This window comes from Notechis scutatus, chromosome 4 (assembly GCF_049901735.1).
Source record: "Notechis scutatus isolate UNSWTSFEM ecotype Mainland chromosome 4, rNotScu1.2, whole genome shotgun sequence".
In the NCBI taxonomy this organism is placed as follows: domain Eukaryota; kingdom Metazoa; phylum Chordata; class Lepidosauria; order Squamata; family Elapidae; genus Notechis; species Notechis scutatus.
The window spans coordinates 117,776,482-117,801,747 of NC_142012.1; the positions used below are offsets into that span (position 1 = coordinate 117,776,482).

General features: G+C 35.5%; 1 protein-coding gene across 12 annotated transcripts in view; it reads right to left on the reverse strand.

Annotated features, from left to right (window-relative positions):
- Nucleotides 1–345: 345 nt before the first annotated feature.
- Nucleotides 346–25,266, reverse strand: part of PDCD4 (programmed cell death 4) — a 31,372-nt gene continuing 6,451 nt past the window's right edge. For 4 of the 12 annotated variants that reach the window (XM_026672257.2, XM_087964560.1, XM_087964556.1 and 1 more), the window contains 12 exons: nucleotides 16,058–16,221; nucleotides 14,870–14,979; nucleotides 12,067–12,366; nucleotides 11,484–11,578; nucleotides 9,678–9,791; nucleotides 8,871–9,092; nucleotides 6,820–6,917; nucleotides 5,745–5,859; nucleotides 3,660–3,767; nucleotides 2,647–2,757; nucleotides 2,119–2,258; nucleotides 346–1,144 (listed from right to left, as the gene is read on the reverse strand). In XM_026672257.2, the coding sequence (XP_026528042.2) occupies nucleotides 1,084–1,144; nucleotides 2,119–2,258; nucleotides 2,647–2,757; nucleotides 3,660–3,767; nucleotides 5,745–5,859; nucleotides 6,820–6,917; nucleotides 8,871–9,092; nucleotides 9,678–9,791; nucleotides 11,484–11,578; nucleotides 12,067–12,366; nucleotides 14,870–14,915 (1,410 nt within the window). In that variant the 5' untranslated portion in view covers nucleotides 14,916–14,979; nucleotides 16,058–16,221 and the 3' untranslated portion in view covers nucleotides 346–1,083. Of the gene's footprint in view, nucleotides 1,145–2,118; nucleotides 2,259–2,646; nucleotides 2,758–3,659; nucleotides 3,768–5,744; nucleotides 5,860–6,819; nucleotides 6,918–8,870; nucleotides 9,093–9,677; nucleotides 9,792–11,483; nucleotides 11,579–12,066; nucleotides 12,367–14,869; nucleotides 14,980–15,869; nucleotides 15,963–16,029; nucleotides 16,222–20,064; nucleotides 20,206–25,266 lie in introns of those variants that run through there. The other 8 variants (XM_026673045.2, XM_087964564.1, XM_087964563.1 and 5 more) reach the window with 5 other exon arrangements.

A 25,266-nucleotide genomic window follows, 5' to 3' on the forward strand; every position in this document is an offset into this window, starting at 1 on the left:
CTAAAAAGCAAACACATTGAAGAAACCTCAAATCTACTGAAATTTATTAATGGAAAAGAGAGTAGTATGCTTTCTAGAGGCTTCCTCTTCCCAGATCCAGCCTTAAACTTCTAAACATTCAACTCCAACCTTTCTGGCATATTACTGGAATAATTTTTATGACTCCACAACTGCTCAGATTAGTAAATTGCATCGGGCAAAGGGAAAGTTGCCCCAATGAACAATGTTTATGAAAAAGGAACATCAGGATATCATGACTGTATAGCATTACTGTAGTCTCAGTGGAACCTAGTTTACAACATATTCCCAACATACTAAAGGTATGTAAAAAAAGGAAGAATGTAATTATACATGCATTGTGCTTGTTTATTCCCAAATTTAGTTCACTGATGAAATCAAGTAATATACGAACATGTACCTCCTTTTAGGACTAAGGTGAGAGATTTAGATATAATTTTCAATGTAAATCAACAGGTACTTCTAGAAGTTAAGAATTTGCTCCACAAATTTATTTTACAATATACTCTATAATTACCCTTTTTCCAGTTTTATAGAAAAAGAATAGATGTTCCAGCCACCATTTGCTGAACTAAAGACCAAGATCGTCCTCTGAAAAATATGTTTTGATCATACTAAATGTCTTAGCTCCTTTAAAACAAGTAACTTTTTTCTGTCTTGGTAGCAGCAAAGTAGGTCTAGCAGCTTAATATAACCCATTGCTTTGAATAAACCAATGATTTTATCACAAAATGCTGTCCTCAAAAGAAAGGAGCTGCAAGCAGGCATTAATGCAAAACATGGAATGATTGGAATGAATTTACGGCACTTAATAAAAGATTGCCTTGTTTTTGCAAATTTCCATAGAAATCTGGTTATTTGTTCTGTCCAACTATAGGTCAGAGAAATGAAAGTTGGAAGATTTCTTGCATGAACACAAGTTTATATAACCGTCAGAAATTATTAGTGCCCCAAACAAGTGCATCTTTTAAAAATAAATGAACTGTGCTAAGCAACTATTACTATAGAATATATACACATATATTCCCTTTAAACATCTACAGCTGCAAGAGTTCATTCACGTATTCAGTAGCTCTCAGACTTCAGACGTCCTCCATCTCCTTCACTTACAAAGCGTTTCCTTCCCCTAAAAAAAAAATACAGATATCATTTCAGCATCTCCACTATTATTTTACATGACTAGAGAGTTATCCATCAATCTGGGGAAATTATACATTAAGTAAACAACTGATCAAGGGTACATCAGCTACATACAGACTTTAATTACCAGGTTTTCTGCTTGTAAGATTAAGATTGGTAAAAGGAATAAATAGCTAAGGCCACCATTAAGCTATGAAGAAACTCTGGCATAATTAAGGCTAAACAGAGATTCCAAGAAAAAGCACTTTTCTTCATAACCAAATGAAAAGCAGAATAGTTTTAATAAATAAAAATTGAATTTACCCTTAATTTAATTACAGAATGTTTCAAATATTATGTAAAAGTATTTGGCAAAAAATATGGCGGAGCTCAGAAGAGAATCTGGCAATATGTCTAGTCTTGCAAAAATAAATAAATGTAAATACAAATGTAAAAAATTTACCTTAATGGTTTGAATAAGTGAGACTTTAGCTATCTGCACATTGTGCCTAACTGCAACCTAGCAATGCAGATAAAGTATTAATCCAAATAAAAGCAAAATACAAAAGATTCAATATGGGAAAGGAAATGCAGGTTTTTAATTATATGTAATTAACAAATAGTGCAACAGTAATAAAAATTTTGTATGGTGCTTATAATTTTATATGCTGCTGGTGTTTCAGCAGCAATATGTCATGTAGTCTTAATAAAGACATCAACATGTCATTATTTAGAATTATAAATGGTTTTATAGACAGTTTTAAGCAACATAGTTTTGGACACACAAGTTGCCCATTATCAACAAAATATGGACAAGTCTATATGATAGACATTTGAATACTAGCTTTAAAAGGGTTATTCACATTTCTGAGACGTTCACATGAATAATGAATAAGAACCTTTTGCAACATACTTTTTAGTTATTTCTGAAACATACGAACATAAATATACAGACAAATACACATATACTTAAATGTTTACCTGGAAGGACAGAGATCCCTTAATGGTTTTGAAATTATTCCAGCACTAAAGCATTCCTCTACAAATCGCTCAAGTACAGAATATGAATGTGGAACATCAAGATTAATGTCTGGGATTTCATGATAAACACGTTCATAACCCTGCAACATCAATATTAGGTGGAAGTATTTAGAATTTATCTCAGACCGATTCTGTATAGTCAATCTTCATATTACCTTTAAATTTTCATTTCAATAAATAAAGCTCTAAAATAGAGCATTTTCTGATAAATAGGTCAAGTAGCAAATAATGGCAAAGATTTCTGCCCAATCAAAATAAACTCAGATGTTCTAACATTGATCTGCAAAGCAGTTTCCATTATTTTTTTTAATGTATACTTTCAAGTTATGTAACAAAACAAACATTTTGTTATCTAATCTTAATTTAGAACAGAGCTATTAATGTGACTTGGTGAATACAAATAGGTGTAATCTATCAAGCATTAAAATATTAATGGATAATACTTGGGAATGTATAATGCACATTTACTCTTTTCATTTGGTCCATAGTGATGACAGCAGATCTCCAGAGGGATTTCAACAAACTGAGCATCATTTTAAAGTTTGTTTCTCCAGTTGATTCCAAAACCATCACAACTGCCTAAAATGTAAATATAAATTTAATTTTTAATTACAATGGTTAAAAAAATATGTATTTTTAAATTGCTGAACTATAGAGAAGGCCCTAGCTATTGCATCAGGGTCAAAAAGAGGCTAGAATTGAAGAAGTTGATGCTATCCAATCACACTTTGTTATTCAGGTTCATTTTTGACAAAAAAATTGCTTCAATAATATAAAATATATGCATATACAAAATGTTTATAAACATTTTAAATTTATAAAAGAATTCAGGCAAGATTTCTGTTGTGTCATATTCACCAGTCCACTTAGAATATTCCAACATTATTGGCAGCTGCCCTCCATGATTTCAGGTAGTAGGTATTTCCATCTTACTTGCAGATAACCAGAGGCTAAATCTAGAATATTCAGCATTCTTAAAGAGTTTTAGGTTTTTCATTACATTTGAATGAGCTTGGACAGGATCACTTACTGCAGAAAGGAACTTATTTAAAATGTATGTTTATCAAAATAAGCTATTAAAATAGTATTTTATGAGCAGTGGTGGCACAGTAGTTAGGTGCAGTACTGCAGGCTACCTCTGCTGACTGCAATTTGGCAGTTCAAATCTCACCAGGCTCAAGATTGAGTCAGCCTTCCATCCTTCAGAGGTGGGCAAAATGAGGACCCAAATTGTTGGAGGCAATATGCAGACTGTATAAACCACTTAGAGAGGGCTGTAAAGCATTGTGAAGCGGTATATAAGTCTAAGTGCTATTGCTGTTATGTACCCTAGGCTGCTTACAAGAAGTAGCTTGACAACCATTACAGATAGTATAATTATATAAACTACCTAGTCATAATCTTTCCTATATGTTTATATTTTTTGATTATTAAACAATTAAATTACTACTGCCAATTTTTATGTTTTATTCCTGCCTTACTTCATATACAAGTTCATGGTGAAAATGAGGTACTTCTAACTCTTGAAGACAACGTTCCACTTCAGAAACATCTCCTGAAAGGAGGTACTCCTTCAACAGCATATCAATCTATTGAATTAAAAAGATAACACTATATTAGGCTAAGAAAACTAAGTTTTTTCTAAAACCTATAAGGATGTAAATCTACATTTCCATTTCATATGCAAAAAATAAAAAACAATCATAAAATGCGAACAGCACACAGTAATATTTATACATTTATTATATACATATCTTCACAGTCTATAACAATTATATATTTTTATTATGTTTCGGTTACTATTTTCTTTGAATTTCTCAGTCCCAACTTGCAAACAAATAAATATATACATACATAAATACATACACACACACACAAGTCAGACCCCACAGTCACCATGTTTTATTAATATCATTATTTTATTAATATATTTATGAACATTATTTAAAGGAAACGTTATTGTACTTAGAAATGTCCAAAAGTCATGCATCAAACGAACAAGCCAGTGTTTAGAAGAAAATAGCAACCAATTCAAACATTTAATGTATTTTTATGTGATAAACTGTCTATATATAGGTCATGATTTTTGATATACCATTTATAGGAATAAAGTTAATATGAAGTCATAAAAAATCCATGCAGTGTTTTATTCTTTTAAAAATCTCATTATGCTGAGGTGCTAGAAGTACAAAATACAAGGGTCATTTTCTAGTCTAAATTATAATTTTTGTGTAGGTGATCAACATACTTTGTATAAATGCATGTATATAATTATATCAAATATAAAATTTAAATTATTAATCAATTTGCAGTTGCCCATCTTAGAAGAACTGACGAAGTGTTGTACAATAATTAAATAATATATAAAATTAACAAATAGTCTACATTAAATATACGGTATGTATATGCCACACATTTTTAATATAAAGCCTGTTTTCAGCAGTGTATAAACACATTGCATAGTTTCAGCGGTTCTTCAGCTCAAGGAAAGAAATGTTATCCGTTCTTAAGTACGAGTTTTGACTTATACATAATGTAAAGTTGAGGATAGACTGAGAATGGAACTTGTTGTTCATGGGGGTCTGCCTGTATATTTCACAGGGCTGTTTTTTTTCTCTATTGTCAGATCTGACTTTAGATGTAGGAGCCAATAAGGCACAAACACACCGTGCTAATGCTTGATTGGTTGCACCATAAGATTACTTCATGCAACATCACAAATACATGCTGTGTTCTTTCCCTACCACCCAATTCACAGCAAGCAGCACAGAACTATTGCAACTTCCTCTGCTTACTGTTTTTCTTCTTAAAGCTGCAGAAACAGTAAAATGTAACAAAGAAAAATAAAGGACTATAAAATGTCTATAACAATTCTGCAACTGATTTTCTTAATAACAATTACCACATATTTATAGCCAGTTAATACACTTCAAACAAAATTTGAAGTTCAATTTACTATGGGTTTTGTGGTAATGTAAACTAATAAGAGAAAAAGAAAAAAAATCAACAGATCTTCCCTAGAAGAAAAATGAGGCTTCAACAGATCCTCCATGCAACCAAAATGAGGCTTCAACCGCTGCCTGACTTGTCTCTTTGGGCAGCAGGACTAAGTTACTGACAACCCAGAGAGAGTAAATATAGAAAAAGAAAGCAGCAGCTACTGTACTTCCTAAAATGTCATCTTGCTGTTCTTTTCCCCTTGTACTTTCACTTTTGCAACAGTAGTGTATAAGCTCCAACCCCTGAGAAAACAGAAAAGTGGAACAATTAGCTATTATCTTCATTGCTTTTTAATACTTTCTTTGATTGAGGCAGCAGGAAGAACTGCACGAAAGTAATGTTGTCTAAAGATTTAGTGGACAAATGAGAAGTTGTAGGAGACGTTTGTCCACTTGCTTTCTTTATCTATATATTTTATCTATATACTTTATCTATATATTTATAGATAACAACCTAAGTGAGGATAGAAAAGAATGAAGGGCTTAAAAATGTGTCCTTGAGGCCAGAATTATCTTGAATTCATGATTGAGTATGGAACCAATTACAAACCATTGGGTGTTAATTACCTCTTTAACAAGATGTTTTACAGACTGCTGCCCACCACCTGAGCCCCATACATTATCTATGCGTTTTCCACCTTTGTTCATGCTCAGCAGTACAGTAGCTCGATCCAGAGCAGCCCTATAAAAGAAATGGATTATAATGAGTTTCTTAATATGCAGGGCAAGCAATTGTAAATAAATATAATCACAATTTTATCTGAAAATCTTAAATTACAAATTCAGTCAGACACAGTAGTACTAAAGCATAATTTAGCAATCTTCTCAGTATCACACTTTTCTACAGCATGGCAAGGAGTCATTAATAAATGTGTTTTTTTCCCCAGCTTTTAAATTAGGTATAATTTGCCTTCCAAAATATCATTGTCTCTTCTCAGAGTTCAAACATGGACATCATATGAGTTTTCCAAAACTTTATTTTCAGAACAACAATCCTGTTAGATACAATTAAAAGCAATAGCTAGTTCCAAGTTCATAACCAATGAATTCCAGCTCAAGTAAGGATTTGAACCTGAATCTTTCCACTACCATTCAACATCATAACCACCATAAACTCCAAGTTCTTTAAGTGAAAACCAAGCAGTTTGGCTTCTTTGAGAAACCATGACTAAAGCCAAACATGACTAGTATGTGGTACAAGTTTGAACAATTTAGTTTGGGTTTTGTAGTAATGAGAATTAAGATAAAGAAATCTTTGTATTCTTTAATCAAGATAAAAATAAAAACATTTAACATTGTGTATGTCTGAACCAGCTAGAACTTTATTTTGTACTTTGAATTTTCTGTTCTCATTTGACAATTTCATATTGATATATAGTATTACCCCACATTTGCAGTAATTTTCATACAAATCTAATAAATGGATTTATTTATGAATTTTAAAATCCATTATCACTATCCCTTCCATTAAGTTCATGTCTTTCCTTGTATCTTGTCCTTTTAGCTATCAGTGTTTGGCATACTTTGTTGCAAAATCACAAAAATAATCACTACCTAACTTTTATTTGTAATTAGCATTATAAAGAATTTAAAAACTAGAGGATGTAATGCATGACTGATATATGAAAGGCAGACCACTTACCGAGCCTGAACACAATCCACAGTACCCTTGTAACCATCTATGTAAGTATTGCATAATATCCCATCTCCAACTGATCTTGCGATAAACTGACCCACCAGCTGTAAAAAAAAAAAGGAACAATTTTTTCAGAGCAAAGTTGAGACAGATACAATATTGTACTAAACAAGACTATACCCATAAAATGGGGGAATAAACAGAGACTGGTTTTCTTTGCTGGCCTATGCAGCAGCATAGGCAAAGCTAGCATGTTAGCTTGCATCTCTCACTCAAGGTAACACCTCCATTTTCAGCCCTATCCTCTCAAAACAAAAAGCAAATAAATACATTTTAAATAAATTACTTTTCAGTTTATTTAAGACTAGGTAAAATATCTAACTAAGCCACTACAAGGTTTTGTCTGGTTGGAGCTTAACAGGTTTTTCAAACCCAGCTATTATAATTTGTAAACCATCATCTATTTTATACACATACTTACATACCACTTCTATCACTGCAATTAATCAATTGTGATTTAGTCAATGTACTATAGTATTAAACAAGTTGCAGCTTAACAGAGGCACAAGATGAATAATAACTGTATGTTAGTAGATCCACAAATAAATGTAAACACTCTTCCACCTCTCCATTTAGGGACAATAGGGACTTAACAAAGAGAGATGATGAAAATGTTCTTAATACAAATCATCATATGATTGCTAATAAAGGTGTATATAAAATGTATAAAAGGTATATATAAAATGTTGCTTAACATACATTTGGAAATGCTCAGGCTAGAGAAAAAAAGATATGTTTACTTTTACTTCCACCTCTTAACTCCAGATCACATGATTTTCCCTCCAATTCAAATATATAGGACAAAACTGAAGGAAATACCGTATTTATCGGCGTATAACACGCACTTTTTTCCCCCTGAAAATAGGGGGCAAATGATGTATGCGTGTTATACGCCGATATAATGTTAAGAAGCCTTCGGTGAATGCTGCTGGGATCGGGATCAAGGACACAAATGAAAGAAGGGGAGGAGGAAGCAACTCGAAGCCTGTCCTTCTCTCTGGGTCAGCTCTCTCAGTCGCTCTCTCGCTCCTCCACCAGCACAGGAAGAAACTGCTTCAAAGAAGCGGGGCTTCTGAGCGCCCGTTTCTCCCCCCCCGCCCGCCCGCCCGCCCGCAGTGCTCTGCTCTGCCTGCCTGCCTGCCTTCGTTAATGGTTGAATCGGAACAGCTTCGGCTGAGTAAAAGAGGCGAATAGTTATTATTCTCAGCCGAAGCTGCTCCCAAACAACCAGAAACTAAGGCAGGTAGGCAGGCAGGCAGAATGGGACACTGTGGATTGAAGCGCGCGGGGGGTGGGAGTGGGGTGAAACGGGCGCTTTCCTGAAATTTCCCTCTTAAAATGAAGATGCGTGTTATACGCCTGTGCGTGTTATACGCCGATAAATACGGTAGGTGTACAGGGAATTCAGTGTAAGACAAGAGACAGTTGCCAAATGAAAACATTTTCATTTTAAATTAATTCATGCACTTTTTCACTTAAAAGTATCATTAGCACTTTGTTTAGGAAATGTTTGCAAGTAAATATAGCAAATTCCATTTCATTCTGTTACAAGTAATTTTTATGATTTTTTTAAATGGTATGCATATATATTACAATACTAAAGTATGGTTCTGAGTGGTTAGAATGTAAATTGTCAGAAAGCTTTGGTAAACTCAAGCTAATACATCTTCAACCCAATCATTCTGAGACAAACAGATAAGTACCAAGAGTATTCAAAATGTTACATATGCAGGTGGTCTTCATTTCATTCATATAAGAATGAAATGAACATTCAATATAATTTATATCACAGAATACCAATTTGAGATACAATCCATGCTCTTACACTAGAGTTTACCTTCTGAAACTGGGCAAATTTGGCTAATCCATCCATTTCAGAAACCAAACCTTTAGTTGAAGAAGATTCTACTGTTCATATTTACATCTAAAATACTTCTGTTTGAAGTAGCAATGCAGATTAGGATTGAAGCATCTGATAACAGATGTACTAAACCAACCTGTGGAGCTCTAGGAGTGTCCAGTACTAATTCTGGCAAGTCTTTTAAAAGCCTGTCAAATGACTTTTCCACATCATGTTTGGAGATAACTGTCCCACATAAGTCAGCAAGAAGTTTTGAAGTCATTTCTCTGTGACTAGCCTTTCCTTCCAATGCCAATGACACAGCTAACACTGGAACACTACATTTCATTTCACCAAGATTAAGATCTTTCAGCATTTCCTAGAAGAGTAGAAAGTAAACTGTCACTTTATTTTTCAGTGTTATAATTTGAATATTCTACAGAATAAACACAAGGGAATACATTAGTTCATGAGGCTACCTCTTTTACAAGACCATTTTGTGGAGAAAAACTTTTGGTAACTCAATTTATTTCATGGACAGAAAATATTTTTGCTTCAAAATTTGTGGAATTTTTTAGATGGGAACAAAGAGAAGGTGGTTTTAAACTAAAACATGGTACTTTTGAGTTCTGAACATTTTTGGGACATTCAGAAAGGCACTGTTCCATCTCTAGTTATACATAATAAGTTAATTGTCCTGAACTTGAAGTGCAACTTCAGGTATAAACAATTTCAAATCTAATAATACTGGTAACAACAAACATATTTAACTGGATGGCTATATTCTAAAGCATAAAGGACTGAAAACAGCATGACAAAACTCTTAAAAATCTTATTTATACCAGTATTTATTAAATATACTAAAATTATGCAGTAAAATTTAAGTGATTAAGAGACTCCATTCTTCAAAAACATTTTAAACTTCACTGATCATTATCTGCCTTTGAAAAGTAATTAGACATACCGCTACTTCATTAGTATCACCATGTTCAAAATATTCTTGAATTATTGGAGTAAGTGTTTTTTCACATGCTTTTCCATCCAAAGGTAGAACTACAGTTTCATAGACACAGTTATCCTATGTCAAACAAAGACAAAATACTTTACTAAACAAACATATTTGGATATTAAGAATATTTCCTTTGCTACTACTTAGCGGTTTCTGCCACCACTTTGCTCCTCTTCTACCATAATCTCTTATGGCAAATTAACAAAAAATGTACAGTTAAAATCTTGAAGGTAGACTACCAAATATATCTGAACATTATCACAATTCTTGGGCCAGAAAAAAGGCCTTTTTTCTGTACTGAATATCTCTCCAACTACATATACAAATTTTAAAACAAAGGTACTTACGGTGATTACTTTGGAGTCAAGGATTTGTACAAGCTTTTAAAATGTATTTGGCATTACACACAGCCTTAGTTAGTTGATCTCAAAAATCAAACAGGCTTCAACAGAATATTACTTTTTATAATAATTCAACAGAATATAAGACAACCGAAAAATATCAGGGCTATAAATTAAACTGGGAAGTCAAAGAAACATCCTGGAACAAGGGAGTGGAAAATCATTTTCAACTATAGTTAGTCCTCAAATTATGTCCACAAATAAATCCATAATTTTAGTCATAGGACATTGTACTTGTTAAGCAAGACATCCACAACTGCCTTGCTGAACAAACAATCCCAGCTCTCCCTACTATAGTCATTAAGTGACTGAGCAGGTCAGGGACATCTTTGTAGAACTGGTGCCCACTAGCATATAGAAACATGACTCAGCCCGTAAGGTCTCAGCCAGCTAGGCACAGCAACATGTTGGCTTCATCCCTGTCCTCCACTCCTAAAATGCCCGGCCTCATTCCCGCCCCATAATACACTGGTCTACTTACCTTCCCTTTCCTTTAGGTGCTGAAAGGTGCAGCCAGCCAGTATGAGGCTCAGCTATAAAGATAGTGAAGGCAATCTTCCTCAAGATTAGAGAAGCAATTTTTCTCAAGGTTGGCTCGGAACAGGAGTGAGGGAGACCCATATACTGCTGGGCCTACACGGATGTGGCCTTCCAGGCATGGGAAGTTAATGGAGGCTTCTCAAGAGTGGTGAGAGAGTGGTGGGAGGGGCCTTTGCAACACTGGAAGAGGAGGCCTGTGCAACACTGAACCTTCCAGGAGTGGTGGAGCAGGGAAAAGACCAGACTTCTAAGCAGTGCCAGGGGGAGGAAGAAGGCTTGCACATTGCTGGGCCTTAATGACTGAAGCCTTCCAGCCTGACTCAGTTATGCCCAGCACATCAGTGGATCTAGTTAACCAAAGTCTCACAGTCAATGGTGAAAAATAATGGAGTTGCAGCACTGCCATGCACGTTAAGGGTGGCACACAGCAGGCTGGGTCTTAAGTCCCTTCGTCCAGCACCATTATAATTTTAGTATTCAATAAACAAATGGTTGTAAATGGAGGACCACAAGGATATTTCCATGAAGTCACCAGGAGCAGAGCTCAAAAACAACTTCACATTTTAAAAGTTGGGGATAAGGAAGGGATAATGGTCAAAACAGAAGGTAAAAAAATACAATTTATTCTTACTCCTGCATATTTCAAAAATCTCTTTAAAATCAATTTTGAAGCCCTGCACATCCAGTTATACATATAATAATCACAGAAGAGTTCTGCATAAGCATAAATTAGTGATCACAGTATCATTGTACATAATAGGGAAGCAAATTATATGGACTCATTCTGAACAATTAAGGAACAAACTAAGCATTTTTTTACCTGATCATCATCATAGTTGGGATCTTTAATATCCACTTCCTCCAAATCATATACTTGCCCTGGTGTTCCCCAAACACCTTTGCCTCCTGCACCACCTGGCCAAAGGGGTGGGGTGAGTTTAAGACCAAATGTAAAAACCAGATTATAATGATGAATATAGCAACTTTCTTATTACCTCACTCTAATATTTCAAGTGAACCCATTTCTCTCTCTCTCTCTCTCTCTCACACACACACACAAGCTTCAAAAGTTACGTGCCCAGCTGACAATTCTTCAGTGTTTTGGACAAGATGACATGTCACATTTTTAATAAATATACTTGTTTTAAAATCATCATTTCATTTAAATTAACTGTATCAACATTTGTCAATGTTAAAACTAGCAATCTTAATTTTTTTTCCCAAAGAATTCTAAGGCAAATATTAAATTTAAGAGTTCTAGATTTTCAAATCTCTTTGCTGCTCATCTTCTTATTACTTAAATTAAGCAAAGGCAACAAAGGACTGACATGAAGAAAAAAGCAAAATAAAAACCACCCTCCCACTGCTGTTTGCTAAAAAAAAAAAACCTGAAGAGCACTCACCTTTCTTTGGTAGGCCCCTTCCCTTTCCAGATCGAGACCGCCTATCAAGATATTTTCCCGTTGGACTTGTTGGCACAACAACTCCACTTTTCAGAGCTTCACCAGTATCACTCACTGAGTCACCTCTTCCAGAGTCTCTAGAGGAGTTTTTTCTCAATCTTCTCTTTGCTCTGGCATTGATTTTAGCTTCATTAATAGATGTTACAGGGATCCAGTTGCCATTGATTTCAACTTTTATTTCATCAGGTCCAACATTTTCCTCATCACCAGAAAAAGGAGTATCACTAAGATTATCCACTTCTAAAAAAAGAAACACACACACACACACACACACACACAAGCTTTCAGCATAATCTATTCCTCTGAAAAAAACACAAACCTGAAAACACATACTAATGTTCTTGAGAGTACATTATAGTCATAATGGAACACACAATTCAGCACGGTATATTTAAAATTATCTATGTTGCAAAATTAGATTTTCTTAATGGTTTTAACTTCATGTTACAGCTGAAACAAATTAAATACTTGGACCATACTTCTGTGTAGATAAGGGCTATGACCTGAACATGGAGGACATTAACATCAATATTTTGCAACAGACAAATTGCTTCCTCATCAAACTATAGATCACAGATCCCCTTGATCCACACAATAGCAATAACAGATATACCACTTCACAGTGCTTTACAGCTCTCTCTAAGCAGTTTAGAGTCAGTATATTGCCTCCAACAATCTGGGCCCTCATTTTACTGATCTCAGAAGGATGGAAGGCGGTTTCAACTACAGAGGACTAGTTAGAATGGTCCACTGATAGATCCAACTGCTCTGGATCTGTTAGATGAGTTCTTCAAAAATTTGGTGTCCAATTATGCTTAAGAGTGTGTGCATATGTGTGTGTGTATTTCAAATAGCCTGTTCCAAATTTGAAGCAATTGCTCTGAATTCAAAATGTGGGATGTCATGCATGATATATTTACATTCTAAAAATTTCAGACTATCCTACCACATGCATTACCTACTACTTTCAGGTATAAATCATATATTACGCTAGGGGGGTTCATCAAAATATCTCTTTTTTCATGAAATGAAGAAGCCATCAGTTGGCCTCAAATTTTCAACCAAGTAGTTCTGCATGGAGGTTATTTTATTTGAAATGTTCTAAGAGTAGTTGTACACCCTTGAGGACAGAATTTCAAATATGGTGAGGAATTGTCAGTAAGTATTCAAAATTTCTGAAAATCAAGGATATCTAATTGATTACATAAATTGATACAGATTTTCCTATCATATGTTGCTTAAAAAGTCACATGAGTTACAGTATATATTGTTTTAAAACCTATATTATTGTAAAGGATGAGGGCCAGTTTGATATCGTTTTTAAGCCACAAAGTTAAAATCCTGCCTTAGGGATAAAACCAACTGGGTGATTTTGGGCCAGTTACTTTCTCGCAGTCTAGGAAGAAAACCATGTCAAAACATTTCCAAAAATATATGCAAGGGACTAGTTTAGGCAGTTGTTGATAGTTAAGAGTAACTAGAAGGCACACTCTTGCATGAAAAAATATAATGGTCAATATGATAGATAGATAGATAGATAGATAGATAGATAGATAGATAGATAGATAGATAGATAGATAGATAGATACTTGATAGATAGGTGGATACATGATAGATATAAAAATAGATACAGACAGACAGACAGACAGACAGACAGACAGACAGACAGACGTTTATGAGCTGCTTGTACACAGCTGCCATGCCATTGTGGGGAAGAAAAGTTAAACCAAAAAAATCCTATAGAAAAATGTCTGGTCAATATTATATGGAGAAGAACTTAATTCAATTTAGAGACCAATCCTAGATTACAATTTTATGCATGCATTTGTATCACATCCAAAATATAAGGTCCTCTTTATATACTGTTAATATTCAGTTTGATAGGATTTCTTATATTAATATGGATATCTAGTAGCAGGGACAGGATTTATTTTATAGTTTACAATTTCATTTTATGACTTATTGTATTGACTATTGATCCTATTTATAACAGTGATGGCTAACCTATGACACGCGTGTCACTTGTGACACGCCGAGGCACTTTGACTGACACGCCTGTTGGTGTGGGGAAAACCTGCACATTTAGAGGCTGCCTGTGCTCTGCTCCAATCCCTGCTCCCTGCTTGTTGTGTGGAGGCGTGGTGTCACCGCTGCCGCAAGATCTTTGCAGCAGAGAACCAGTTTTAACCGCCATAAACTGAGGTTTGTCAGTTTCATTACCTCAGGAACGCTACAGGAGGAAAGGAGATCCATGAGGTTCACAGCCCTGTAAGGTGGCCGATCCCCACATCCTGCACCTGCAGCCTTGAGACCAGGGAGACGAGTTTCACAGCCCTGTGTGATCACCCCAGCCCAGTCCGTCATAAACCAAATTATTGATATTTCTTGAAGTGACACACGACCCGAGGAAGGCTACACTTTTTCCCGATTTTCGACACACCAAGCTGAAAAGGTTAGCCATCACTGATTTATAATCTACATAGAGTTTAAAAGCAATTTTCATGTTTTTAAATGTTAAAATATGTTTAGTTACAATCAATTAATGAAATGTTGAAAAGTTTTAATTTCTTTGTACTTGTGAATCCCTTTTTTACTTTTCCTACTCTTTCCCCCTTTTTATGCTTTTCCTTTCCTGAATGTACATATATTTTTTCTTAAATGTACAATAAAATATATTCATAGATACTTGTACAAAAGGTGAATACTTTCTGCTTTTTAACTGTGCTTTCTTTCAGTTTCTTACCTGTTGTTGTATTAATGATGTCTGTCTGTTCATTTTCTACTTCCATAGTTGTTCAACAGTATTTCAACTACACTGAATATAAATGAAATTTTTATCTTCTTGTTTCTGACCTAGTTAAGGGAAAGGGAAATTAAGAAAATTTATTACAATTTGGTCAGTTTTAGTAACTTGTGAAAATCCTGTACAGGTAGTCAGTCATCAATTGGGCTGAAAAATAATGTTTTCAATCCTCACATTTACAGCCTTCACTAGTCTAGAAACAAAAAGCTTATGTAAGATCACAAGCACAGTCATACTTTCACTTAGCAACTGCTTTGCCTAATGACCGATCCCAATTGTGGTTGCTAATGAGAGCTATATTCCTTTACAAAGTGACAAAAGCTACTTAGTGAATATTAAATTAACTGTAGTGTTATTTAACAGTGAGTTAGCAAGATGAATACATTCTCATGATTTAAAAACATTTCCTTTTGCTACTTGTTATCTGTTTAAAACTTGGATCGGTAAAATATTTTTATTTCACCAATTGAATAACTTTTTAACAAACCAAAATAATATATCCATATACTTGTGCAATTCAATACAAGTAACAGCAATTGTAGGCTCTACACCTCATATATGTATTGTTTAGCTCACATAAGAAAACGTCCTAAATAGAATCTTATTACCATTATTTTAGTAGAAATTGATTACCAATACTGGTTGCCTAATTTGTCTATATGAGGTTCTTTTGTAGTTCTCAAAACATTATACATATCATACCATTTTGCTTGTATGCATTATTTTATCATAAAAGTAGATAATTGGATTTCAGGAATTTCTGTGTTCACTTGTCAACTTTGAATTTTATACTGTATGACATTTTTAACATAATACTTTAAAATAAGTTAGCACCATTGTCAAGTTTTATTTCTAATCACATTGAGTTTAGATAAGATGGTAACAATACATATATCAGAGAAAAAGCAGACAACCATCCTAACATAATTTTAAATTTTACCTGGGAGCCTTTTATTATGTATTAAGAAATCCCAGTAAAGTTCTCAGTCAATATTTGACCAATATATCTTCTTTCTCCACATTCTTCCTCCACCTTTAACAAGTAAATACCATGCATTGCTAGGGGCTCATATTATGACATCAGGTGTCTTACTTCATACCTCACAGCAAGGAATTTATCTGCATTACCTCAGCCAATCATGCACAAGTTATACAGGTTGCTGATATATTTTCTTTTTGCTAGAAAAGTTCACTTAGATCTTTCTCAAAAACTCAAGATGTCCAAGTAACAGATTAGTTTGTAAAATTAATTCCTTTCCTCTTGATGCCTTCCATAACATAAAGTCAGTCTCCTTGAAAGCAAAAGATAAACACAATTAACTAGCAAAATCAGTAATAACACAATAGTACTTTGTGAACCCAGAATGATTTTATATACTGTTGAATTTTATCAACTGAATGTACATTACACAAAGTGTACCATTATTATAGTAGTTAAATCAAACTCAGGGTGTGGGACTATCAACCTTTCTTGAGAGTAGTAGTTTACACCCAAATATAATCACAACTTATATAGAAAATAACATCTTGCTCACGTTATTTATTTAAATAAGGAATGAACATGCACCCCACCCCCCAGCTTAGAGTATTTCTAAGATGTTATACTTGTGACTGATCTTATAAACACTCATCTAAAAGCCTTGAACTTGAACTTACTTCTGTGCAGTAAATAAATACCGTGTATAAGCATACATAGGTTATCCAAAAAACCCATAGTTAAACATCACAGCACCTAAAAGAATGGTATATGTATTGATTGGGGAAGAGAGGTGATCATTTTTCACAAATTTGCATTACCTATACTGATCCAAATGGAGTATTTGCCTCGTTTGTATTAGTCACTGAATTGTTTGACCTGTTGCATATGAAATCCACTGGGGTCAGCTAAACTGAGGGAACACTGTATTTTGCTATTTGACTTTGGCAGAGAGACAATAATAGTAATTAGTTAAAACTAAAATGTCTAAAGAAAGGACAACAATTACTTTTTAAATTATTTAATAAATAATCTGGCTTTGGTAGAGATTTAGAGACAGATGAATAGTAATTCTAAACAATAATTGTGTTATTACTGATTTTGCTAGTTAATTGTGTTTTTCTTTTGCTTTCAAGGAGACTGACTTTATGTTATGGAAGGCATCAAGAGGAAAGGAATTAATTCTAAAGAATATGCTTATTTTTCAGAAACACACAGATGACATGATATGGATTCTTAAGAACTTAGCAAATAAGGTTTCTAAGGTGGATATTTTAACTAAACTTTTTCTAACTTGATAACGGTTTAATATTTAAGAGAAAATCTACAATTTTTTGGTAGAGATATAAAATGAAGGGATATTACAAAAGTAATTAGTGGCAGATGACTGTAAAAAGAAATTATTTTTTTATAACTATTTAAATAAAGGTATTGATTTAAGGATTGATTGCAATGCAAATAAACCTTTATGGGAGGTTACTTACTTTATTCAATATTATGGCATTTGAAAAAGAAGTCCCAAAAAATTGCAGGCTATTTTGAATGAAATTTTTAAAAAGATGGTTTACAAAAAACACTGGCAAATTCAATTTTTGTATATCAGATCAACATTTTATGACAATGACCTATGTTAAATATAAGAAAAACAGACAAAATTGAACTATGCAAAACAGAAGAATTTTGAGTTTGCAAATAAACCCAGGAAATGGTTTGCTTATTGAGAAAGGAAAAACAATATTGAAAATGCAGGCTGCCAACACTGTATTATTGAATAATGCATATATACATACAAAAATTCAGACTGTTATTCCAATTTGTATAACGTATAAGCTGTTTTCTTGGAACACATAGCAGAGTATTTTAAAAATAGAAAGGACCTAAAGCCACTGTGTAGGGGTGGTGAAGAGGGGCGCCCTGCAAGTCGTGGAGAGCAGCAAGTCCTCCCTCTCATCCATGATGAGAAGAGGCAGCCATCAAGGCTGCCACTAAGCTGGGACAGCCGAGGAAACAAAGAAATGTGCAGGAGCAGTGTAGATGAACAATGATTGGAGCTGGGTAAGAAGATTTCTTTTTTATTTAGACCCTAAATTTAAAGAAAAAAAGAAAGAGAAAAATCCAGGAAAAGAGACTCTTAGAACTATTTCTCAAAGCGGCAAACAATCATAGAAAAATCCTAGAATTGAAAGAAATAAACTATGGAGAAAAGCTATAAATACCTTTTAAAACTGTGGACTTTTAAATTGGGCAGGCGTTGTTTTGGAAAGGCATTATAAAATGCTGGAATTATCTACCATATTTTTGGAGTATAAGTGTCAAATCATAAAACATTTCTATGGCAGTTTTAAAGTTGCCAACAGAAAGGGAGGGGGAAAGGGGGCTTGAAAGAACAGTGCGGCAGCTTGGAAATCAAGAGTGCATTCCATACATAGCTTTTCAGAGATTGTAACTAAGTGAGTGAAGTTTCTGCCGCGCAAAAAAATGGAGAACATGATGGATGATTTTTGGCTATGGATGTGTCTCATTGGGGAATATGAATTATGATATACCCAGGGGGTGGGAGAGAACAAGGGTCAAGGTGACAGTGAATTATGTGTCTCAGAGTACACCCAGACAGTGCCGACATTGGGGTAATGGCTCAGCATGAAGCTTGACATTCAGAACTAAAATCCATGACATATGATAAGCTGAGCAATAAACTGATTTTGTTTGTATGGGTTTGTCTTTAAGTCAGCATTGACTGCTGGAAACAGCTTGGGTTAGCCCCTGGAGATCTATTGTCAAGATTTTCAAAAGTAGTTTGCCCTGATTGATTCAAGATCACCAGTTGGTTTTGTGCTTAAGACAGAACTCACAGTCTCCCATTTATAGCCTGGGTCTAAACCATTACACCAAACTGGCTCTCAATAAACTGAATAAAATGGGTTAAATTCAAGAACCTATGCTACGTAAAACATGGTTTACTGTGATATATAAATCCAGTAACCATCTCTTAATACCAGAATCTCACAGAACCTGTCTTTCCACAAGAACCCCACCATTTATCTTAATTTCAAAGAAGGGAATAATTCATGACTAATTTTTCCAGACTAGAAATTCTGAAACACTTACTTTCACTAAAACAATGTTTTGGGTAACTTTAGATAACAGTTTTGGAATGCTTACAAATTTCTGTTCTGTTTTAAAAGAAATAATTGGTGCCCTTGAGGGAATGAAGGAAAAAATGTAGTTGCATTTGATACCTATCCTTAAAACAACAAATTAATCAAATGGGAAATCAGACACAAACTTGCATAGAGTACCTGCCTTTGCCACATAAAGTAGAGCAGTCTTTTTTTTTTTCAGAATTCAGTTGTATCATTTTCCACAGTGACTTCTCCTCTTTCTCTTCCAGAGAAAGAACCAGGCTTAGCAGCTGTTGCTTCATGTAAATTAAAGCTACATTTGTATAACCCACTAAGCCACAAATGATTTTAACATAGTTTACTGAATAACCACAACTGCAAGGGTTCATCCAAAATGTTAAACCACAAATCCAGGTTTACAAACCACAGTAACTTGGTTGAAACAGAAGTCAACAATTACAGCTGACATTACAGTTCAGCAACAGGATCAAGTCAAGCACAACCTACCGAATGTACCTCAAATCAGTTAAATAATTACAAGCACCACTACCAAAACAAACTTTTTCAGGGAAACTTGATTGGCATCCTAAAGTTGTGTCTTGGGGAGTCTCCATAATGTGAAAACCAAAGAAAGAATTGTAAAATCTAAGGCTACTCTGAGAGTGACAGGAGGATGATCACAGCAATAAGAGCTGCAGCTGCTTGGACAGCAACTGCTTTAATGTCCATGAAAAGGGCAAGATTCTGTTTCTGCAAGCTATTATTCCTCAGCCCCGTCTCCTTTTCAAAGCAACCGCGATTAGCAAAGGATGGGTATGCGTTCTACTTTTATCTAGGTGGTGATTTTTACTCGGATCGGGCACTTAAACGGAGCCGTCTCTTATCGCGCACTTCGCGCTCTTTTATGGGAGGAGAGCCCCAGCCGCCTCAGGGTTATTATCAGGACGGTCGTTTGTGTGAAACGGGACCAAGAGCAGGGGAAAGAAGACCGAAAGCGGAAGCCGCACGAGACCTGCGATCTCTGTCTGAACCTCTACCTCAGAAAGGACCAGTGCCAGGAGAGACGGCACAGCAGTTCCCCCCGACCAGTTCGAGAAGCGGGAGAGGGGCAGTTCCGAAATGTGAAAAGTAACTCTCTCCCGACTTCAGACATAAAAAATACATCTCCCCCTCACAGCGCCGCCCAAAAGGCGAGTCCTCCGCTTTTAACGTCACGTTCCCCGAGGACAGCTAGGGAGTCGAATTACCGTAGGCGGCGGCTTCGGAGCTGCCCAGACGGCCACACCTCTTTTTTTTCCCCCTTCCCTTAAGTCGCCCTCGCCAGTACTCGCTTTCCCTTGGTTTCTGTTTGTTTTTCTTCTGCCCAGCAACACCAACACGAGCGCCCGAATCTGATTGGACAGTTTGTCCCTGGCCGCTACAACCAATGTAAAAGGAGAAAAGCCAGGTGATCCTACGGAGGATTGCTTAAAAATAATATGGGGGGGTGATGCCTTGTTAGAAGTTGACGAAACCATCTCAAGTAAAAAGGAGGATATATTACTTTGAGATATCAGCGATGGAGGTAATTGCAGATAAATGGGTCAAACAGGTTAAGGTTCAAAGGTAAAAGAGCAAAATAAAAGATCCTTATCAATGCATGTCCTGTAATGGTAAATTCAACCCGCTTCTTTTTCCCCAGGGGAAAAAAAAAACCACAGCGATAAAGAAGGCTGTGGCTGAATTACTGGTGAATGTATGGCCTCCAAACAGCTTGTCAGAGTAATTCTTATTCCCATCCCAGAATTCAAGCCCCTAATTTACTTTCTGAATAGATTCCTTAAACTTAATGGGATTTCTAAGTGAACATACACAGGAAAGTAAAGTAAACTTACAGGAATGTTTAAGAACAGCTATAAGCTGCCTGTTTTGAACCTCAGCAGATACATAAACAGCTGCTCTCCTACTAGAGTACTTGCACTTTCAAAAAGTATTAGATCACCTTTGCAGTTCATTAATTTATTATTCAGCAATATATTCAGTAGGTGCACTTATGAGAAGCCAAGAATGCTGTCAAAAAGTACAGTAAAATGCAAACTTGGGGGGGGACTTCAAAAGAAATCATCTAAAGATTGTATTAAAATGTTCCTGGCAGAACTGCACCTGAAAGGGCTGCCATAAATGTTATTTGGGTTCACGTTTCTATTACAAAAGAATGTGCACTTATAGCTTATGATTAACCTCACTCCACCCTTTAAAAAAGACTCTCCCTGACCTTCCAGTTAGCCTGCTTTAGTGTATAGAGCCTCCCCCTTAATGATATAGTGTAACATTTGAATAGCTAGCAGCTGTCTTTAGTTAAAAATAGCAATGCTAAAAATTCAGTCAAGTATCCCCATTATTGATGCTTCACCAAAAGTCAAACTAAACTTTAACTCTCCCAGCATTTCTCTTCTTCTACTAGGAAATGGCTGGAGCAAATCACTTAGAATCTAAAACTGATCTTACTTATTCTTCCTCAAAAACACACTCTTCGAAACAGTTCAACTTCATTTTAGCATCTTTGCCATTGCAGCATCAAAGGAAGTAATCTTTTTTTTAAATTAGAAAATAATTGCAAACAAAGGATTAGTAAGTCATGTGCGAGTCAAGCAGTCATATATTTGTTTAATAAATATTTATCTCAGTAGCGAATGATGGAAATTATGTTTATTCTACAAGAGAATTGTGCATAAATATGTCAAATAATTTGAAAAACAAATCATTGAAAAGCAAGGCAATATTCTTTTTTGCAATAACCTATATGAACAACTATTATCATTGTTCCTTTATAATTGCAGCCAAAATGACCTGCACATTCCTAATTCTATTTATATATTAAAAAAATGAGGCATGCTTTTACTTTCTATCACTAACTGAAGTCTTTCTTTCTAAGAGCAATTAGGTTAAAGAAATATCCTGGTTATAATATAGGGTTAGGGTTATAATATAGGAAGAGCATATTTTAAACCCATTGGCAGTGCCTTAACATTTAATTTCTAGTTTCCATGTTTTTTTTAAAGCACTACATAAAAATGCAAAAGACTGTAGGCTATAATTTAGTACATTATATTACAACCATAAGAAGCTAAAATGAGAGCTATTTCTTTAAAAAAGGTAAGACCTGTTTGAAGAAACAAAGGTCATCTAGTCCAGTGGTCGCCAACTTTTTGGACCTCAGGGACCACCAAACTCATAATTTTTGATCCCAGGGACCATTAACTGGTTCGGTGGGCATGGTGTAATTTGTGGGTGTGGCTTGGTGGTCATGTGACTAACGGCATGGCTTGTATGTAAATATTATAAATATTTATATAAATATTGAATTTTTTATAAAAAAGAGCAACTTTTACCCAAAGTCAGGCAAAGCAGGCAGGCAGATTGAGTTGCTCACAGAATCACAGATTCATTCAGAAAGCTATCTATCTGCCATTGGCTAGCTCAATCTTTCACATAAAATTTGCTTGCAAGCAAACTCATAAAATTTGCTAGCAAGCAAACTCACAAAATTAACTCACAACACACCCTGTATGTAAATATTGAATTTTTTACTTTAAAAAAGAGCAATTTTAACCCAAAATCAGGCAAAGCAGGCAGATTGAGTTGCTCACAGAATCATTCAGTGATCTATCTATCTGCCATCGGCTAGCTCAGTCTCTCAAATTTGCTTGCCGTAAGTCTGCACTGAATTTGCTTGCAAGCAAACCTTCAGTCCTAAGGGAGGTTCGGCTGTGCTTAAAAGCAGAGCCAAAGATCTAAAGATTAGCTAGAAAGCAAGAAGTCCAACCATTTCCTGCTTCCTAGCTAATCTAAATCTCCCGGCACAGCAGAACAGATGATGGTCGGAAAAAGGAAAAATAGCAATTTTAGCAGGCAAGTTTGCCAGGTAAGGAGTGAGTGAGTAGGGAGCGTTCCGGCGGGTGGCACAGCCTTGTGTTTCTGCACTGCCTGGATTAATTGCTGGGGGGGGGGGTGCTCTGGGAGTGAGATTTCTCTGCAGCCCACCAAAATTTTCTCAAGGCCCACCAATGGATCTAGTCCATGCTTTTGCTAGCTAATGCCCTATGTGTTCAACAGTAATTTCACTACTGTAGTAATGGTTAAGGCATCAGGCTAAATACCCAAACACTATGAGCTAGGTGACCTTGGAACAGTCATTTTCTTTCAGTCCTGGGAAGGAAGCAATAGCAAACCACTTCTGAAAAACCTTGCCAAAAACCTGCAGGGGCTTGTCTAGGCAGTGTCCAAGAATCAGACATAATTGTATAGAGAGAAAAAATATTCAATAAATATTCATAGCAACACATAAATGTACAGGGGACTGCATTGATTATCCCTTTGTTTATCCCAGGGGTCTTCAAACTTGACAGCTTTAAGACTTTAACTCCCCGAATTCCTCCTCCAGTCATGTTAGCTCAGGAATTCTGGGAGTTGAAGTCCATGTTAGGTATAACATTGATACCAAATATGGTTTGGGTGAATAAATATATAAAACTTAGATATCATGGTTTAAGTGCTTATCACTTTAAGCACAATGCAGCAGGCAATTAGCCGATTAAGGGTGCGGTTAGAAGTTACTATATAAGGAAGCATTAGAAGCTGGTAAGCTAACTGTGAACTGACTGTAACTGTGTGCTGCTGCGACTAACTGTGATTACTGACTGTGAGTGCCTGTGACTGAACTGTTATTGTTTGCTACTGTTTGCTGAATATCCAGCGTTTGTTTCTCTGGAGAGTGAAACCGGAGGAGGAGAAGATATCTTTATCGGCTGATAAAGATATTGCAAAGACTCTTAAACTTGGACTATACTAGTGAGTCTTACTGGATGGAAATACTGTGAATGACTTAATGGACTGAATGACAATGCTTAAACTCTAACTGGATTAAAAACTATTTAAACTACAAACAGTGTTTGTGTTCAGTGTGTGTATACTCTGGGCCCTTCCGCCTCGTTTGGCTGCCTGGCTTGACTACTGCTGCAATACTCTGCTAGGGTTAATCTCCAAACCCTAACATTGGTTATGGGCCCAGCAGCATAGTCTAACTAACCAGGATATAGCAGAGAGAGTTGGTGTGAGTTGCACATTACTGTAAAAACAAACTGTTTTAATTAGTTTAAAATAGTCAAAATATCTAAAGAGTAATGGCACAAGTAAATTTGTCACAACTGTCCATGATATCCAGGCTGGATGGAACAAACTATGTTTCATGGTCAATGAAATGTAGTTTACTTCTACGCAGAGAAGGTTTGTGGGACATTATAGCAAACCCACCAGATGTGAGTAGCTGGGATCCTGCTAATGATGATGATAAAGAAAAGTTACAAGTCTTTAAACTGAAGAATGAGCAGGCTTTATGCATCATAGGACTGACTTCTGTGATCAGCAGCTTGTCCATATTCGTGGAGAAGAAAATGCTGCAACTGCTGGGAGAACCTCAGGAAGATTTATGTTCGGGACAGTGTAGGAGCACATATAAATCTTACACGGAAGCTTTTTCGAACGCATCTTCAGAGGAATGGAGATATGTTAGTTCATTTAAACTGTATGAAAAGCATTTTTCAAGATTTGCAAGAAAAAGAGCTTATATTTAATGAACTGCAACAAGTCTACATAATATTATCTTCATTAGATCAAAGCTATGATGACTATGTGACTTCGTTAGAGGTATTGCCAAAAGAAAGCCTCTCATTAACCGATATTACAGGCAGGCTACTAGAAGAAGCCAGAAGAAGGCGTGAGCGTGACGAGCTGAGAGAAGATAAGAAAGAAGAGAAATTATCTTCAAAGTTTGAAAGAAACCAGCAAAGCAAAGTAAAGCACCTGGAAGAAGAGAATTTATCTTCGACAGCATACACAATTAAAAAGTGTTTTAATTGTGGAGGCAGAGGACATCTGGCAAAGTTCTGCAAAAAGAGAAAAAGCCAGAATGTAAAAAGCCAAAGAAAGCATTTGAACTAGCCACGTTTAGCAACTCTGATGTGAAGAATAATTTATGGGTGGTTGACAGTGGCGCATCCCACTGCATCACAAGAGATAAGACAAAATTTATAAAAATGTCTACAAGTTCTCAACATATATCTCTTGCTAACGGCTGGAACCTGAAAGCGAAAGGTCAAGGTTTTGCACGTTGTCCGTACATAAACCAGGATATAAAAATGTTGTATGTACCGCAACTAAAGTTTAATTTGCTTTCAGTAAGGGTATTAGATAAATTAGAT